This window comes from Biomphalaria glabrata, chromosome 1, assembly GCF_947242115.1.
Source record: "Biomphalaria glabrata chromosome 1, xgBioGlab47.1, whole genome shotgun sequence".
Lineage (NCBI taxonomy): Eukaryota > Metazoa > Mollusca > Gastropoda > Planorbidae > Biomphalaria > Biomphalaria glabrata.
In genome coordinates this window covers 18828496-18848443 of record NC_074711.1, presented here as the reverse complement: position 1 = coordinate 18848443, position 19948 = coordinate 18828496, and the positions used below count along the sequence as shown (strand labels likewise).

Genomic DNA, 19948 nt, shown 5'->3' with positions numbered 1-19948 from the left:
ATGCATGTCAATTTCTCCTCAGAAGCAACAAAAATGAATGAATCATCTGATTTCCATGATGTTTTTACATCTTCTGATGACAGTGATGTTTCTTATGACAACTTGCTGCGTGCCATCAGCAAATGTTTTGTTGTAATTGTTGGTAGCTATATTGCTGGTAGAGTTGGGCTCATAACACCAACTCAGAGTTCAGGGATTGGGACTTTTGTGTCTAAATTCTGTCTACCAGCTTTGCTATTTAAAAGCATGTTAGAGTTAAAATTTTCAGAGGTGAGTTTAATTAATGTTAAGTAGGTTAGATATCAATACAAGTATTATATGTTCTAGAAAATCAATAAAAGAATAACCTTTATTTACTGATTAGTGATTGCTGTTAAAAAAAATATTATTTTATTTTATATTTAATAATGTGATCAAAGTATGTTAAAATTTCATTTTCAGTGCAATAATAACAAGACTTCATTTTAATAATAGATTAAAGATTTTTATAAAAGATTTTAGTTATATGACTGTTTTGCTAAAGAATATCTGTTTTTTTTTTTTTTTTGTTGTTTTTTTATTACTACATGTTATTTTTTTCTGTTCAGCATATAATATACAGAAATGTCTTATAACAAGACCATATAAAAATGTTTTTTTCATTATTTTTTCAGGTGAATTGGCTTTTCTTATTGGGTATACTTATAGCTAAAGTCTTCTTATTTGTCCTTGTTGGTTTAATCACACTGCTTGTTAAACGCCCAATGAATCTTGGCTATGCAGCTATTTTTGGAATATTTACTACACAGAGTAATGATTTTGCCTTAGGTTATCCCATTGGTAAGTGTTATTTATTTTAAAAAGAAAACTTCAGTATGAGGCACAAACGAAAGATTTTTATTGATTTTTACAAAGCTTATATCAACTTACTTTGTCTGTCTGGTAAAAAGTTTGTACACATTATTTCTCCACACCCATTCTCTGATCAAGTGGAAACTTTGCACCATTATTCATTAACAAAGACAATACATCAATCAGTTTTAAAAAATTAACCAATTAGTCAATTAATTTCTGGTAATTAATTTTTGTTAATACAGACAAGGGAAATTAATTCTTTAGTATTCAGAGATATGGCTACATATATAATTTTTGTCCCCTTAGATAATTTTACATGTTATTTTCTTACACCAAAAATGAATGAATTAAAAAATTAACTAATAAGTTAAATTAATCATAGAATGTATTGGTAATTGATTATTTTGTTTGACATTGAAGAAGGGAAATAACTTCTTGAGAGTGATATAGTTGTAAATGCAAAGTGCTTCTCTTTGGATAAGTTTTTTAATAATTTTATTGATTTTAATAATTTTATTGCTTATATCATTAATGTTTTCTTTTCATCAATAAACAATTACTTCCATTGGCATTGTTTTAATGTGTTTTGTTTTTTTCTGAAAAAAAAGTTAAGGTAGTCAGTGTTTAAGCTGGCTGTACAAATCCCTTATGCATGGGGAGATGCAGTTGATGCTCTTTTAGATCTCAGTTTTGCTTTTCTATGGAATTATACATATGTAGGTTCAAAATCTATCATTAAATATTACACTCTGTTTTTTTCCCTTTGCAGTTCAGGCATTATATGGCAAGACCCATCCAGATTTCCTCAAGTACCTCTATCTCATTGCTCCAATATCTTTAGTCTTGATCAATCCCATTGGATTCACACTCATGGAGCTGCATAAATACAAGTCTGTAGAAGAGGAGTCAAGCTCTAAGTTAAAAACAGCTGTACTTCATGTGGTTAAAGGCGTGCTTCTCAATCCTATAGTATTCATGACAGCTATTGGTGTGATAGGAAACTTTATTTTTGCTGGCAGTATCCCTGGATACTTGGATGACATTCTTACTATGTTAGGTCAGTTTAGTCTAAATAAATTTTGTAATTTTAAAAAAATCCATTCTTCTTATTCCTAATCACAATGTTGGATTTTTATAGTTTTGTCTAAAATTGTTTATTTTTATTTTTGTCATTTCTTAGGTGATGCTTACAATGCTTCAGCTCTGTTCTATTTAGGACTTAGTATGGTAGGCAAAGTGCGTAGCCAGCTTGGTATTGGTATTCTGGTACCACTTTCACTTATCACTGCTAAAACGTAAGTTTAAGATGTTAGTCCACATTTAGAATGTAGGGAAATGGTAGAAAAATATTTTTGTATTATATTTATATATATCACCATTGGTTTAAGTTGCTTTCAAGCAGTAAATAATATTTTGAACTCTCTAACAAGGTTTTTAAGTTCAGAGGCTAGAAATTTTAATCCAGGATTTTACAGTAAGGGTGTTATGGCTGAGTGTCAAAGCGCTTGGCTTCTGAACTGAGGTGTTCTGGATTTCAATCTTGGTGTAAACTGGGATTTTTTATTTCCCAATTTTAACTCATTGAGTGCAGTGGTTGTTTTTTTTTCAAAAAAAAATGCTACTTTTTTGGAAAAAAAAAAAAATGTTCCAAACATGCCTAATACAAAAATGTATTATTCATGTACCAATGAAGCTATAGTAGTAACATATTTGGTATCAAAGTAAAGGTAAATGAATGGAGAATGTGAAAATGTAAACATCTTTCTATTTAAATATAAGATACAAATTATAATCTAAATAATATGACCCTCAAAAAAAAAAAATGGATGCCAGCTTTAGAACTTCTGAGACCTAAATATAGATTTTAATCTTTGCATTACTGTTAAAACATCATATTAGACCATTGACATCTTTTCAAAAAGAAATGTGATAAAACAGTCAATAAAAGATGATGAATCACTGATTATATTATTATTTTTACATGGCTTTTTAGTCAGAAAAGGGAAAAAATATTGCACTATTTCTACCAATAACAATAGATACCAGTACTAAATCTATCAATCAAATATTACGTACATTTGAATCAATGGGATATAGATCTAGATTTATCTTCTTTTTATTTGCCTAGAACATCTTTCATTCTAATACTAGACCAGTGCAAGACATAGGCTAGCGAGAGATCAAAGTATAAATCTAGCTGAAGGACAATACAAATTCTAATTCATTATACCTAAGATCAAGACCTAGATCATTATTACTCTTCCTTTGCAATAAATTATGGATCTAGAATAGTTTTATATTTCACATTTATTTAGTAGTAAACCTTTTGGAGTACTTACAAGACATAATGCAACTTCAACCTGTATAAGAAGGCCTATAGTGGCTATAGTCATGGTGATGATTTTTACTGATAAACAATACTAAATAACAATTGCTACAAAATATACCAAGAAAAAGCCCAGCATGGTGGATGAATATTGGATTTAGATCTACCATTTCTGTTGTTTTCATTTATCTTAGGCTTAGATCTATAGGGATCTACCCAGGTGTAAAGATAAAAACATACATCTAGTCAACCTTTATTCTTTATCTACATTCCAGACCTAGCCTAAGCCCAAGGACAATACTAGATCTAAATCTAAATGCTAATAATGTCCAAGTCTGTTTCATCCTATGCCTATGCTAAATGTAGATCAAGATCTAAATCTTCATTATTACTATTCATAGAAGTATAAATAGAGCAATTACAAAGCTTCTTCAGTTGTAAACATTGTGGGTGTGTCTTGGACAAGCATAGGCATGATGTTGTAGATTTTTACAGATAAACAATACTAAAAAAAAAAAGAAAATGGGCATGCCCATAGGATGGCTGCCTGGTCGTGCGGTTTGCACGCTGGACTGTCGTTCGGACTTATCGATGGTCCCGGGTTCAAACCCTGCCCGCTCCCATCCCCCGTCGTCCTGCGGGAGGTTTGGACTAGGAAGTAATTATCTTCAACTCTGAAGGAACATCCGAAATAAGTAAAACATTTTACAAACAGCACAGTGGATGATTATTTGATGTAGATCTACCATTTCCTTTCTTTTTATTTATCATAAGCTTAGATCTAGAGATATATCTAGAGTCTTACTAGTACAGGAATTCTGTAGATAGATCTAGAGTCTAAATCTAGAGATAAAAGCTTAGATCTAGTCAATCTCGATCTACAGTTCTACACTCTACACCTAGTCTACTGACAATAATAGATTTAGATCTAAATACTAATAATATAGATATAAATACGCTAAATTTAGACTTACCTGGATCTAATCTATATATCTAGATCAAATTCTTCATTATACTTATTTATTTGTGATAAATTTTAGAATAATTATAAAGTTTCTTCAGTAGTAAACAATTGTGGGTGTGTCTTGGACTAGCCTAGTCATGGCGACGTTTTTTTACATCTTAAAAAAAAGTAAAAATAAATGTCTAAATAAAGCCAAAAGCTTCTAATTTCTATGTAAACAAAGGATGAAGAACTCTTTTATAAAGTAAAAATAGTTCCACTGTTGTTAGTTAAAAAGTTTAATTTAAAAATGCAACGAAACAAAGGTAGGGTATGAACGTCTATGGGATAGACGTTCCGTGCGTTTAGGGTCAGTCAGCCTGTCTATGGGATAGACACTCCGCACTCAATGAGTTAAGGACGTTCCTGAGTCCACCCAATTCTAATAGGTAGCAGACCCTAGTTGGGGAAAGTAAAGGCGGTTTTTCATTGTGCTGACGACATGACACTCGCTAACTTTAGACAAAGAAATAGATGACCCTTGCGTCATCTGCCCCATAGATGGAAAAATTTGAAAGAGGGTACTCTACTTTTTTTTTTTTTTTTTTACTTTATTTCATAGTAACTGTAAGTTCATCCTGCTCTAATCATAAAGTATTGGCAACAGAAAAAAGGTGATCTGACCTAAATGATGTTGGGTCTTAAAGGGACATTCTACTTACTGTTTTTGTTTGAACTCTAGAGTTACAGTTATGTATTTCTAAATGGTGGATTTATTTCTCAGGCTTTTCCTCCCCCTGATTACTTGGGAAGTTGTTGGCTGGATGGAAAATGGAAATATATCTACATCATACAGCATGTATGCATTCCTCTATGGCACATTTCCAACTGCACCTTCAGTGTTTCTCTATGCCAGTGATTATGGCATTGCACAAGATGTGGTAATGACAAGGACATTATTTCGTTTCTACAGTTTGTTAAATTTTAGATTATATAACAGTACATCTTTAAAAGATTTCTTTGACAAAATAAATTATTCTCTAATTGTTGTTTGTTGAGAATAAAAAGGACTAAACTATAATATATATTATTCCTTTAACTCGACTATTTGGTTTCTCTTTTCAGATTGCTACAGCCCTTGTGTTAGGAACTTTTTTGTCAGCACCTCTCATGTTTGTCTCAGCCAAGATGGTTACTTTAATTGTCAACACTGGCACAGCTTACAAGAATGTTCTCAGTGAAACTTCATTTGATGTCAGCATCATCAGTATAGTTTGTAGTGTGAGTAACTTACATGTCCCCAAAAGCTATTTTTTTTTTTTTTTTTTTTTTTTTTTTTTTTTACAAAACACACACAATAGATGTTACATCTAATTATGTAATGAGACTCTTTAGCGATACACTAACACAAAATGACAAAATCATAGTTTATAAATAATTTAATCTTAATTAACACTGTAAACACCACTTTGTTTATATTCCTCCATTTTGGTTCTCCTTCTCTAACCCTTTCAACAGGCATTCGCACCATCCCATATTCACGCTATGCTGCGCACGTAACAATAGATAATAGTGAAAGTGCTGAGAATTTATACAGAGAGATACAATGCAACTACATTTAGTTTATGCACTCTTTTCTAAAATAATTTCAGCACATTTTTTTTTTATGATATACAATTTTATCTTCATCTTGTTGACTACATTTATTTAATGAATTGATTTGCTTCTTTTTCAGGTTTGGGTTGTTGGTCTCTTTGTTGCTAGTGGGAAATGGAAACGTGTTCCTCATAGATTCACTATGGCATTTATTTTTTCTCATGTAAATCTTTTTATCTCATATATAGCTCATTTCAATATTATAATTCATTATTGAATTATTTATCCATTGACAGTATATAAAAAGTTTATAACAACTTTGATTGTTTTACTGAAGTATTCTTATAATTTGTTATTATCAACAGATTCTGTCCTGTATTGGTATGATCACATTTTATTGCAATGGAGAAACTGCTAACTGGTTCCATTACCCTATCATTATTTGTTTGCTGGTTGGAGTTTTCTCCACCAGGTGCTGGACTGCTGCTATGGCAATAGCATTATGCTTACTTCATGTTCGCAGCCTTTGCTATGTTTTACGCAAGCAGATCTGGTTTTACTTTATTGGATTTGGGTACGCTTTGCTAAAAATAAATTATTAATGTTATATTGGACGATAACTGACACATTTAAAAATTACATTAACTGGATAAACTTTTTTTTAATAATTGTTTTACAGAATTCCTGTACTATCTACTGGAGTTTTGTTTCTAATAGGATCTCACAATATGAAGGATGCAATTGATCCAGCATTTCATTATGGAACACTTCAGGTTTTTATCGTAACAAATGTGTAGCAAATCAAAGTGAAAGTTAAAATAGTCTTCTGATGTTCACTTTAGCACTGTTAGGAGTAGTAAGAATGATGTATCTAAATAAGAAGCTGGTAAAGCTTAAGGCTTACAACTGTTTAAGAAAAGTCAAGATGTTGGCTAATCTATTGACCACATACTCAAAAAACTTAATATATGCCATCCATATTTCTCAAGGTTTTATAAAATAATTTTACTTTCATTTTTTTTTGGAATAGCTTTTATATAGTGCAACTATCATGCTTATAGCAAGTTCAGAGCGCTGTGGTCCTATGTCTATGTGGACCAGTGGGAGGGGTATCTGAGAGAATGTTTTCTGTGCTGCCTTTACATGCTCATTCAACACAACTCTGCTTGAGTCAGGTGTTGAATGTGAGCCAAATCAAGCCCAAGGGGTTGAAGCCTCTGCCACATATCCCACTAAGAAAGAGTCATTCCCAACGCTTCGCTTATGCTCATTATCTTGGATTTGTGAAAAAAAAAAGACTAGGTTATTTTATTGTTTTCCATGTCTGCATTATAAATGCAGAAACAAATTTCTTCTTATTCCATATGCTAGGACACATTTTTACAAGTGCTTTTTCTTTAGTGCCATTCAAGAATGGAATGGGTTACCTGAATCAGCCAGGAAACCCAACGAGTTAGCAGAGTTTAAGTCACTGATCAATGTGCATGACTAGATTGACACATAAAATGTGTAGGATATAATTATTATGTTTTTTTTAAGTAACATATGTAATCTATAACATAATTTAAGACCAACATGTGTCTTGGTAGTCTAGTATAATTTTTAAAAAGAATTTAAATTTTAGTTACCAATATTGATTAAAAATTTTCAGTTTTGCATTACAGGCAGTTTACAGTATTGGCTCTCTATATATATATATTTTTCTATTCTAGGCCTGTTTTTCTCTAGTCATTCTTCTGTTTTGTCTCTTGGTCACTTTATTCTCACTCATATGGTGGCAGAGACAAGAAAAACAAATCGTGTACCAGCGACTTGACAGTCAGAGGCACAGCAGCACAAATAGCTGCATACCTATCACAAACACAAATGGAGAGAATGTTGACAGTGCAGAAAACACCTTTGATGAAAAGCCACCATTGATTGATAGTTTAATTGAAAGTAAAGGGTCATCTGTTCAGGTGTCTGATGATAGTTTTAAAGATGCAACTGAAACCAATGTTAAAAGAAAACATTATCATAGCTACAGTGAGGAGCATACTCTTAAAAAGGGTTAGTATGTTACATTTTTTTCTTTTTGAAATAATATTTACTAAGCACAGTTAAGTATTAAATTGTTAGTTCTCATTTTAATTAAAATGTTGCTATGTCTTTACTTAATTTTAAAATAGGAAAGTCTTCAAATTTTAATCACACTCCTCAAACTACTTTTGCCAGCATTTTTTTATTAAATTAAAAGTTGTAATTTTGTCATTAGTTTTTAATATATTTAAATAACTAGCATTATTTCTATATTAAATTTGTATATTGAGAAATATATTTATAACTTTGCATTATGTAAATATGAAATTAATGTATTAAAAAAAAAAGAAAAGAAAAAAATTGTAGACTTATAATATGTACAAACCTTAAGAATTATGTATGCCTAGTATTTTGATCAAAAACTTTCTGGACAACCAAAAATCGTTAATAAGAATAATAAATGTCCTGATAATTGTTTTCTGGTGCTCTTCCTTTCTCTTTCACAGTGTTTCCCAAACTTTTTCCTTAACAAAACACTTTGCACATTCTGAACACTTTGCTTATTTTTTAAGAGTCACGGGTGGCCTACTAGTTAATTATTCCAGTAGTTTGTGGAAAACCTATTCAGGCCTTGGGAAATAATAGTGTTTTGTGGAACACAGTTTGGGAAACACTGCTCTGTCAGATCCTAACAGCTATTGAGATTGATATAAGCGTGTATTTGTCTCTATTTCAGCTGCCAGCATTGAGGACTTGTTTCCTTACAATAGTAACTTCTCTGATGATGTATTTACTGAGTATGAATCTTCAGGGGCAGACGCCATGGAGTCTGTCTCTGAGAGAACTTGCCTTCTGAACCAGTGCAGCAATGAGCAGCGATATGTTTGCATGGACCGGCTTCGCAGCTACACTGCTACTTCATTGGTCAATGGGGACTCCCCCCAGGAGGAGGAACCAAAGACAGTGAGAGAGTTGAACAAGGAGGAGTATCAGACTGCTCATCACTTAATTCTACTTTTAATTCTGCTGCTGTCCATGTTTACAGTAAGTGATTTGATATTTTCATGTTGATTTCTAGGTTTTAGACTTGCATTCAATGGTAGAATTCATAGCTAAGTATTCTTCCTTTGCCCCCCCCCCCCCCCCTTCCCCACCTCTTCCCTTCATCCATTTGAGACCTATGATATTATAGGACACTTGACCAATCTGTGTGATGTTGTATGCACAATGACCAACTCACTTAATTCCCTGCCAGAAGATGTCAGAAATCCATTTTATTTGGTTTCAACTCTAGAACTTCAGATCTGTTCCTTAAAAACATTTAATGTTAAAAAAGTCAGAAATATCACAACTGGAAGATGGGAAGAAAGGTTTTGGTAATAACATAAAACAAAAATACTCTTTTACCCCAAACTGCGGACAAATTACTTAAAAATGATGCTTACTGTAAACCATTCTTATTCACCTAACCCTTAGTCTGTTGAACCTTTGGGGCTCCACACAAGATCTGTTGACTGTCTTTCTCCATTCTTCTCTGTCTTTTGTCTTGGATAGAATTTCATTCAATAACACGCTTGTCTATTCTTATATTTTGTCTTGCCATCAATTTTTCTGTCTGCCTCTTCTTCTTTTTCCTGGTATTGTTTCCTGAGGACCTGATGATGTGGCCATAGACTTTAAGTTTGCATTTTTTGACAGTCATTAGCAGGTCATCGTGGGATTCAGTAGCTGTATTAATTCTGTTTCTAATCTCTTCATTTGTCATGGGGTCTTTTGTAAGTGATACATAGGATATTACTGTAGCTATTCTGTATTGATCAATATTTAACTTTTGTATCATCCTTTTTTTTTTTAACTTTTACCTATCCCTTAGTCTGTTGGACTCTGGGGCACCAAGCAAGACTTGTCAACCATCTTTCTCCATTCCTCCCTGTCTTATGCCTTGTTTAAAACCTCTTTCAATGGTAGGCCCGTCCATTCTTTTATGTGGTCATCCCATCGCTTTCTCTGTCTGCCTCTTCTTCTTTTTCCTGGTACTGTTCCCTGAAGGAAGGTCTTTTCAAGCCCCTCAGATCTTGTAATATGGCCATAGATTTTAAGCTTGCGTTTTTTTACAGTAATTAGCAGGTCATCATGGGGTCCAATTGCTGCAGTAACCCTGTCTCTAATCTCTTGGTTTGTGATGCGGTCTTTGAATGTGATACCTAGGATCCTTCTGTAGCATCTCTATTCCATTGCTAGGATCCTCCTATCTAGCTCTGCAGTCAGCGTCCAAGACTCGCAAGCATATAAAAATGTGGCCATGACCAGGGAGCACATCAGTCTGATTTTGGTGCGAGGGCTAAGCCATTGTCTTTCCATATTAAGTTTTGAAAGGGCTGCTATGGACTGTGCTATTCGGGCCAGTAGTTCGGGTTTTGTTCCCTCATCTGAGACAATAGCTCTGAGGTATTTGAAGCTGCTAACACTAGTCAGCTTTTCACCTCCAATACTGATGCCCCTTTTAAAGCCCTGTTGGCTATTGGTCATAATTTGGTGGGTTTTTTTTTTGGAATTTATTTGCATGCCATTTGCTGCGGAAGTCTTGTCAATGCACATCACCAGGTCAGCTAGTTCTTCTTCTGTCCCTACTAGGCCATCAATGTCATCTGTGAAGCGCAAGTTAGTAATTCTTCTTCCTCCAATGCTAACAGTACTTCATAGCACTCAAGAGCATCTTCCATTATCCTTTCAAGGAAGATATTGTACCATCAGAGTAGGATTAATCAAGGCATATTCCTAAAGAATTGTAACTATTCGCACATTCATCTTTAATTGCTGTGTACTGTATCAACAGGACAAGTCAAGTCACTTGTCCTAAGATACTTCTCTCTCAAGACCTTTATGGAAAACAGCACTTTTCATCTCATATTTAGGAAATGTTCATCCCACCAAGGTTACAGATGAGAATGAAAACAAAGAAATGAATTGTCAAACTGTTAATTGTAAAACTTTTAACAAGCCTCCAGTCCCATACTCATAGAATTTGTGTTTTATAAACAGAACCTATTAGATGGACTTTACTGGATAGTTATTTTTTCTATTTCAGGGTTTGTTTCTGTGTGCCTGGAAAGTGTTTCATAGTGAGCCTACAGGCATCTATGTGGAGATAGAGTTTCTTGATTCCTTCTTTAACTATGGACAGGTAGGCTCATAAGCTCATACCTTGGTAGAATGTTGTATCTAATGCAGTAAATATAATAAGAAACACCCACTGTAATTTAACTTTTCTTTTAAATAAAAAAAAACTTCTTCTGAACTGATAGATAATGTTTAAATCTTTTTTTTTTAAGCAAACTGTGTCTGTAGTTCAGTGTATTCACTAACCATAGCATTCGAAATAGTGCGCTCTGTATTTTTAAAAAGTATACTCTTTTAATACTAGTTCTACTTTTTATTATGAATTTTCTCTAAACTTTCATTAATATATATATATATGATTTTTTTTTTAATATTCATTTACTTTTGATACTGAATTTTAAAACTAGAATGTAAAGCTAGTGTTTTTTACTAAGGAAAATAATATTATTAAAATAGAATAAATTGATCAGCTTGCTGAAAGTACATTAAACAAACATGTTAAAAACAATGCTGTTGTATTGTGTGGTGATGCTTGACTAACATTTTATCTAAAACTTTTTTTCCCAGGGTCTTTTTGTATTAATGGTGTTTGGTTTTGATACAAAACTTGTGTTTTCTCCCATTGTTCGAAGGTAAGTTATGGATTTACAATTATTGCCAAAAAATCGTCTGTGTGACTTTATAAATGTTAGGAAAAATCTGGCTAAGGCATTTCTATAATTAGCGACAGAATCCTTTTTTTTCCACTGTATTCTGGTAATTGGCTTTAATTTATATATCCTTATATTCAAAAATTACTTGGCATATATCCTTTCTTTCCATGTTTTTCTTTATATGAATGTATTGGCCTATGTTATTTTCAAATAGTTAATCCACTGGAGTAAAAATATAAATTGGTTGTCCATTATTTTTAAATGAAAATCTTTCTAGCTGCATGTCTTATACACAAGTTCTGTGCAATTTGTATATGGCTTATGAAACCTACTTACTAAATAATAATAGCCCTAAGGAAAAAAGCTGTTTTAATCTTGTTGGTTTAAAAATGTTGAAATAATATAATAATATAAATCATCGTCAGGGTTATTAAAAATTTTTATGATAGACTGCAAGAACTAGCATTCATATAAATAATGATATATATTTTCCAGTTACGGTTGTGATGCCTGTTAGGTAAAATCTAAAGCTATGCACTTCAATTTAGTGAAATAAGATAAGATCTGGAGATTTTGGCTGCATTCTTTTAGCCATTTTTTTTTTCTTACAAATATTCTGACTGTAAGGTATTTACTCTAAGGCTTGTTTTTGAGTTGGAAGATTAGTATGAGTGCAGTATTTCACATGGCTATGAAGTCCTAGCTGTGATCTACATATTTAGCCACATCTAAGGAGACAAAACCATTATCTGACAGTTGTCGGCTTCTCTTTTTACAATACATGCCTATCATTTGTGTATCCTGTTGCTTTTATAAGAGATATCCATCTACGAGTCTGACCCACCTGCCATACAGAACAGTGTACACTGTTCTCATTCAGGCCGGTGGGAGAGAGCTCTTGTTCACTTTTGCTGGCCTAGAGTTCCAAGAGCCAAAGGCTCAACTCTACCTGACAATTTCAAGAGATATCCAGCTGTATTATATGAAAGCTGTCAGGTACTATCTCTTATGTCACTTTAAGCAAGCTAACACCTGAACTGGCCTTTAAAGTTTTTTCAGGGGGGCACGTTTATTATGCCAAGCACCGGGGTAAAGAATGATTTTGGGATGGGATATGTGCCCTCCCCAGAAAAGTATTAGGGTAATGCACAAGATATTCTTTATATTCCCTTTTCCCAATTAATGATGATGTAATATAATTTCATTTTGCCATAGTTGATTACATTACAACACTATAGTTGACATAGATAGACAATATTTCCAAGTTATAGAGAACAAAGCTTGATTATCTAAGACAGGGGTGGGCAAATTACAGACAGTAGTCCACATGTTTAATGCGGCCCACAGACACCTACAGAAGTCAGGTTTGCCCACAGATTATATGTATAAAAAATTCAAATATATTAAAATAAATAATTATAAATAGCTATAGAAATTATTGAAACTTCTGATTCTTATCACTTACAATGAAGAGGCTAATAAACATCTCAATATGTCACTCTAAAAAGTTTAAAGTAAACGAGATCATTTTTATTGCCAATATTTCAAAACATTCAGTCAAAGACAAACTCAAACCAGTATTTATTCAATGCTATGAAGAACTGTGTTGGTTTGGCTTGGAACTTGAAGATTTGAAAACAAAGTTCAGTACTACAATAGTATTCATTGGCTTAGAATAGGCAATGTATTGAGAAGAATATGGGATATGAAGGAAGAAATTGTTATGTTCCTTGAAGAAAATAGACTGTGACTTTGTTACTATTATTTCTAATGAAGAATGGAAGAAAGACTTCACATGTTTTTCATTGGGAGTAGTGCAATGAGTTGTTTGCACATGAAATGCATGTGCATGTTAAATCTTTTCAAACAAAGCTTTCCCGTTTCTCCAAGCAAGCAATGAAACAGGTTTTGTCATTTTCATTTGTAGAAAGATGACATTATTTCTAGTGAAATGGCTGAAAAGTACAAGATTCCTTGATTGTGGAATTTGAAAGCAAATTTTAAGACGTCAGTACTTGGAACCAGTTTTCAATACCCTCAGTTCACAATTTAGTGCAGAAGCTGGTTCAGCCTCCAGAGGACAAACCTCCAACCTCCATGTCACCACCTTAAAGTTGGTGCCATAGAGTAGAAACCCTAATTCTGTATTGTGTATGTTAATTCCATATTGTGAATCTTATTCACAACCCATGTTGCACTAAGGTGAACACTTTTGACCTTAGGTGAACCAGAGAGTTAAAGGCAGTCAGTCCACATAGAGATCTTGTAGCAAGCACTTGTATTGAGTCACTTAATATATAAGCAGTAGAGTTAGATGTTTAAAGTAGTTGGTTATAGAATAGTTACTAAGTTGTGATATTCGTATATTACTGTTGGATTAATACTGACCATTCCTGGGTCGAGTTGTATGGTGTATTCACTATGTGGTGTTATATTAAACTTATTGTGTCTGCTACACCCAGCGTCATTTCATTATTCTGTGATTTGTAACAAGAACCCAATGTCACCACCACGCCTACATTGATAACCACAGCCACATTCATAACATATAAAATAACACGGTGACACTCCATATATGCAGACCTCCCATTCCCAAATTTTATTTTTAATAAAAAAAAGGTTCCTCACCACTGATCAAAGAAATCAGTGTTGTTTGTTGTATGTTAACAAAGTAGAACTCAAGGCAATATTAATAATAACAATGTATTTCATTTACTTGCAGGCAAATCTCTAAGTATAGGATAGTTTATGCCATATATGTTAGGTAATTTACATCCCATACTGCATGATTATTTTATCTAAGAATAAGAAACTAAGCAAAGTCAGCCATATTGTAGTGCTACATCAATTATTGCTATCAGATTATTTCAGGATTAAGAAAAATTCTCTTTTTTTAGCTTGCGTTATTTTAAGCTACTGAAAATATCTGCATGGCGCATGGCTTACTCTGTTTAGAAGTTCATAGCTGTTTTTGTTTTTTTGTGGGGGAGGGGGGGGGGGGGGTTTGAAAGAAATAAGTGATTCTACAACTGCTTTTTTGAATTACTAATTGATATATCTTCTCATTCAATTGTTAATGTTGAGTTGTTTTAAGTTTTATAGTCTTTTATAATTGTTTGTTTTACTTTACTTTGATAAGATAAAAAAAACTGCACTGAGTAATATATTTAATTCATTAAATGAGTTAAACCCAATCTTTAATCAACTATAATGATATTTGAACTTTCTAGTCACAATTTTGAATCTTATATCTTTAGATTTAAAGTAATTACAATAATTTCTTGAAAACTTGAAACTCATTATTATTGTCTGAGCCATTATTACATGTGATAACATTATTTAAAAAAAAATTATTAATGCTTTTTTTTCTCATTTTGCTTTTAGCTGGATATAATTAATCAAATTATCTAAAATTTAAAAATGTTATTTTTTAGGCTCTAAAAATTTCTTAGTATCAATAAATTCTTTCTAGTTTAAACAGTATTTCAATACATTTTTCTAAAGCTTTAAAAGTTTACAAAATATGTTTATGTGTTGCATCTTATGTTTACTTGTGATGTCCTTATTGTTAAGGATCATAATTTTTTTTTTTAATAATCATCTATTTAAGACTAAAGCTGTCTGCAAAGGCCTTGTCTTTACAGGTCACGTATAATCAAACCCTATTTAATTTTACAATTTAGTAATTAAGATTTTTTGTTAGATCATATCTTTTTATTACCTTAATTTTGGAGAGTCTCTGGGTGGGGTAAAGGAGTAAAGCTCTGTTATAAAACAAAAAAAAATTGATTGATACCTTTCAGTGATTCTACATAATTTGTACCATAAATTTCATCATACATTTAAAATTTGTATGTGGTGACCTGCACTGAATATTCAGAATAAGACTTATGATTACAATGGACGTTATGTTATGAACCTTTGCTGGGACTTAAAACTCTTTCTCTCCGTAATTATTGTCCTCGTTTTGATAATATTATTCGTTTTGCTCATTTGTATTGGTATGATTAAACGCCATTACCTTTTTTTTCGTGAACAGAAAATGTTATATTGGTATTGAATTGTAGAAGAAAGCATGCTATTTTTACAAAACACAAGTTAAAGTTTATAAATCCAATAATCGATTTAGTTTGATTATGGTCAAATCAACGTTGGTATAGTCAATTATGAGTGAAAGAGTTAAAAAGAATATTTAAAAAAAAAGGGACTTCAAAACCAATTTCTATATTGCCAGATTTGACTCTCTTTCATGAATTTTAGGCCCACAATATTTAATAAGTAAAAACTGTTATTAAGATCATGCTTATTTTTCTTTATCAATGGAGTAATGTGATTGGTCAGTGTGCTCTCTTGAGTATAACTTTGCATACTTGAGTTGATAAATATTTTAATATCTTTAATTTCCCAAATATGCTAAATGGGCATTGGGGTTTACAGTGAATCAATAAGTTATTCATTGATGTGCTGTAGACTTTATAGTAATTGTTTTATATTACAATTATATTTTATTTTATCTTCTTTTTCTACTTGGTGTGTTGATGTCTGCACATATTTGATATTGTATGTGTTACACATCAAGTATAATATATATATCTGTAGATCCTCTTTAGTGCAAACTTAAAAAGATATTCAGATAATAATGCAATAATTACATGTACTCTCTTCTAATATTTGTACTGCTGTTCAAAATGATTTATATTGCATAAAAATAGTACAATCTCATTTGAAAAGAAGTAACTGGTGTCATTTGTGAATCAAAAGTTGAATGCTTTTTCTGTAAAAACAAAATTTCCCTGTTAAATGCTATCAATTATCTTCAGCAAATCAAATCTTCTATTTCAAAGGGATCCTTAAGTTTTGTAGATATGTATTCAAAACTAATCTGACTTCAAATCTGCTCTCTGCTCCAGGTTACGCCGTCTTTTCTTTGGAGCTGAAGTCTTGCGTCTGCCCAAACTTAATGATCTGGATGCACCAACAAAGCAAACATGTCAACAGTTTACAGATTACCATAAAGAGAATTGTATAAGAGACATTGTTCGAGACAGAAGGTATGAGTACAAAACAATTGAGTTCTGCTGCTAATCATTTGTTCCTATTCTTCTTGATTCTGCTTTTAACTAGATCTTGACTAAACTAAATGTTGTGCTTTCTAACAAGATTTTTCATAACAAGTATGTTCATTGCTATTATGTTTTAAAGTATGTCACGGTATGATAACATTCTAATAAAAAATTATTTTTTTCTTGTCTTTCCAAGTTTTAACCCATTACACACCAAGCGCTAAACATAACATTACAATTTTTGCACTGCATTTCTTCTAATATTTAATATTTAGTTCTTACTACTACAAGCATGCTTAGTCTCTTTCTGTTTTTAAACTTTACTCATTTCAACCTAAGAATGCATTTGAAACATGCAATCTATATAAGTGTGAAGTCATTGAAACAATTGAGACACTTAACATTCAGGGAAATACAAAGTGTTATATCCCAATGACCATTTGTTGAGTTCACGCTTCCTTCTAGTCCAACAGGAACTCACCATTTAAAAGGTCAGCTGGTAAGAGACACAACTTCTTCAAACCAGATTACAGGCAAATTGACACTCATTTCCTTAAAAAAATATTTTGTTAATATTTTCTCAGCAGGAGACTCTGTAATTTTATTTGCCGCCATAAGTCATCCTGATTGGTTTGTTGTTTTTTCTTCCAGTTCATGGCTTAATTGCTTTAGGAATATGTAGGTTCTGGATGAACTATTTCTCTCTCATGTATTTTATCTTGACCTTTGATAATGGGTCACTAGTCTTATGTTATGGAATTTTATGTATAATGGTTTGAATAGCAAAGTAAATGTATTCTAAATGTGCATGCTGGGTACTAAATATGAAAGTATTCATTGTTACTTGGTGGCAAAAGAAAGAGGAAGTCATTGAGACAGACTTTTTTTTTTATTTGGGAAAAAGGGGGGGGGGGGGTAGTCACTTTTCCTATTTCTAATTTAGTTGTGGAGATCTCTACATCTGGAAGGCTGTTAAAAAAGAAAAAAAAAGGGGGGGGGGTAAATTGAAAAACTATTGAATGCTAATGTATATTACCTCTCTGCTATTGGATGGGTGTTGTAATCATTATTAGATTTTTTTAAAGTTCTGTCTTTGGTGCAGGGATAAATGTTTTACATATTACTAATTCCATTTGTGCTCAAACCAATCAATTTTAAAAATGTAGATTTTTAGATTTAGTATTTTTAATATTTTTAGATTTTCTCATTTCTAAAGTGATTTATATTTCCAGCACATTAGAAAAGTAAGGAAAGTTTGTTTATTCTAGAAGACCAATTTCATTCTAAATTATAATCATACAAACAAGTATTACAAGGGTTTCTAGTTGATGTTAGAAGATTAGATAGACATCTCTTAAAAGTTAGAATGTTATAAGATTAGATAGACATCTCTTTAAAGTTAGAATGTTAGAAGAAGATTAGACAGACATCTCTTTAAATTTAGAATAGAATGGAATTTTCAGACTATTTTTTAATGTTCTACCATTTTTTCTTTTAAGAACTTTAAAAAAAAAAGATGTTGCTATTTCTGTTAATTCTACTGCACAGTCTTTATTTTTATCCATTTGATATCAACAGACTTAGGGCTGAAATCTTTCTAAAAAAAAATTTTAAAAAAATACAAAGTTCATATTCTCTTTTTATTAGACAGATACATTTCCAAATACACCGGCTGAATCATTTGACTGAAGTATTACCTGTGTATCACTGCTGACTTAAGCTTGGTGTATTCACACACACACTATTTGAAGAACACAGCAACACTCTCTCTTGTTGACTTGTAACACAGGCACAGTTTGAAGTAAACACATATACTTCAGTGTAAACAAATGGTGTGTTAGTAGGTACTCTGTGCAATTAATTTCCCTAACAGTTTGTAGATACATAGAGTTTTGAAAGAAGGGGACTCAGTGTATAAATGTATTAAGTATTTTGAAACTTTAGCTCTTTAAGTTTCAACAAGAAAGAACAAAAGCAGCTTTTATTAGAAACATTCACTTGGTGATAGTGGGGATGTGACACCATTAGCAACTCACACTAGGTGACAATAAGTGACACCAACCCTACCCCGTGCCTCTGGGGATTACTTATCATGTTCAGGTTTCTTTTTCAAATGTTTGTTCTGTAGTGCCTGTTTAACAATTTTTTAATATCATGGGTTTTTCTTTTCTTTCTTTTTTTTAAACTAAAAAATACACTTTTTATTGTTAATTCTTTGCACATTTTTTATTGCTTAATTTTGTGAATTTATTTGAATATTTTTACATTTCTCAACTTTAATTTCCCTATTCTGTATCAGTTCTTTTTTTATCCTTCATTGGTCTTAGTATTTCAATCTCTTCTTATTTCAATTTGATGTGTTCACATACAATCCTTTGTTTTCAGCTTCAGGAGTGTGTAGTTTTGAAAGTTTTATTTCAGTTTCCTTAAAGGGAAACTCCGATGGTTTTGACAATTTTTTATATAATATGTGTTTTGATTTACAGATAATTAATGTATTATTCTTTTTTTTTTAATTTGCAATAATAACTTAGTAATTGATGTTTTTCTGATGTAATTTTCCTGTGCATCCAAAACTATCAGATTTTCACCGGGTTTCTATGTGATGTCACAATAACCTATTAATTTAATCTATTGACTTATTGTATAATGGGAGACCATACAGTGTAAGTTTACATTTTTGTAAAAAAAAATATATCTTCGTCTATGCAGCTAGATCTAGATCTTGTAAGCAAAGAAAAAAATGCGTGTTAAAGCAGATTTATATGCTTGACTAACCACGGCAGTGTGCATTTTCTCGCCTGACCACTCAACACACAACAAACACTGTCTATCACTTGGTTGTCTTGTCATGACCGACTACACGTAGTCTAGACTAGCCTTACACTAACCAGTTTTTTAGAATCAGTCAAACACGATCTATTTACTTTTTAGGACAGGGCTAGGGACTTAGATGAAAATGTTACTTTTTTTTCGAGTTTGTTATCCTAAGGCTTTTAGATCTCTCTCTATATATATAACTGTACCATAGCTCTGGACTAGGCCGTCACTAAGCCTAACAGCTGCTGTAAGAATGAAGCGATGCGATTGTTTAAATCTAGTTTCCTTTTCAGTATTGATGAGGGAAATGACGAATGCCTAACCTAAAAACAAAATCTCTGAGAACCACTTTTTTTTTTAAGATATCAAGAATTTACTGGCTTATTTATTAAATATAAATGTTTCTAAGCATTTAAATAAAAAATGGTAAAATGTTTACTATTACAATTTTTACGCAGAATTTAAATGTCAATAACACAAATTTGAAAAACCATCAGAGTTTCCCTTTAATATGGATGGTATAAATGATTCAGAGAACATTTTCTTGAGCTCTACTTTAACAAAGTTACTTATT

At 32.0% G+C, this 19948-nt stretch overlaps 1 protein-coding gene across 11 annotated transcripts in view; it reads left to right on the top strand.

The window, feature by feature from the left end:
• LOC106058134 (integral membrane protein GPR155-like) overlaps positions 1-19948 on the top strand; it is a 43494-nt gene that overhangs the window by 22392 nt on the left and 1154 nt on the right. For 7 of the 11 annotated variants that reach the window (XM_056026500.1, XM_056026481.1, XM_056026508.1 and 4 more), the window contains exons 2-16: positions 23-270; positions 654-819; positions 1604-1891; positions 2015-2129; positions 4888-5044; positions 5229-5384; positions 5839-5922; positions 6065-6273; positions 6379-6472; positions 7412-7748; positions 8455-8762; positions 10807-10902; positions 11406-11470; positions 14214-14255; positions 16402-16542. In XM_056026500.1, the coding sequence (XP_055882475.1) occupies positions 34-270; positions 654-819; positions 1604-1891; positions 2015-2129; positions 4888-5044; positions 5229-5384; positions 5839-5922; positions 6065-6273; positions 6379-6472; positions 7412-7748; positions 8455-8762; positions 10807-10902; positions 11406-11470; positions 14214-14255; positions 16402-16542 (2495 nt within the window). In that variant the 5' untranslated portion in view covers positions 23-33. Of the gene's footprint in view, positions 1-22; positions 271-653; positions 820-1603; positions 1892-2014; positions 2130-4887; positions 5045-5228; positions 5385-5838; positions 5923-6064; positions 6274-6378; positions 6473-7411; positions 7749-8454; positions 8763-10806; positions 10903-11405; positions 11471-14213; positions 14256-16401; positions 16543-17138; positions 17233-19948 lie in introns of all 11 variants that reach the window. The other 4 variants (XR_001215980.2, XM_013215513.2, XM_013215512.2 and 1 more) reach the window with 4 other exon arrangements.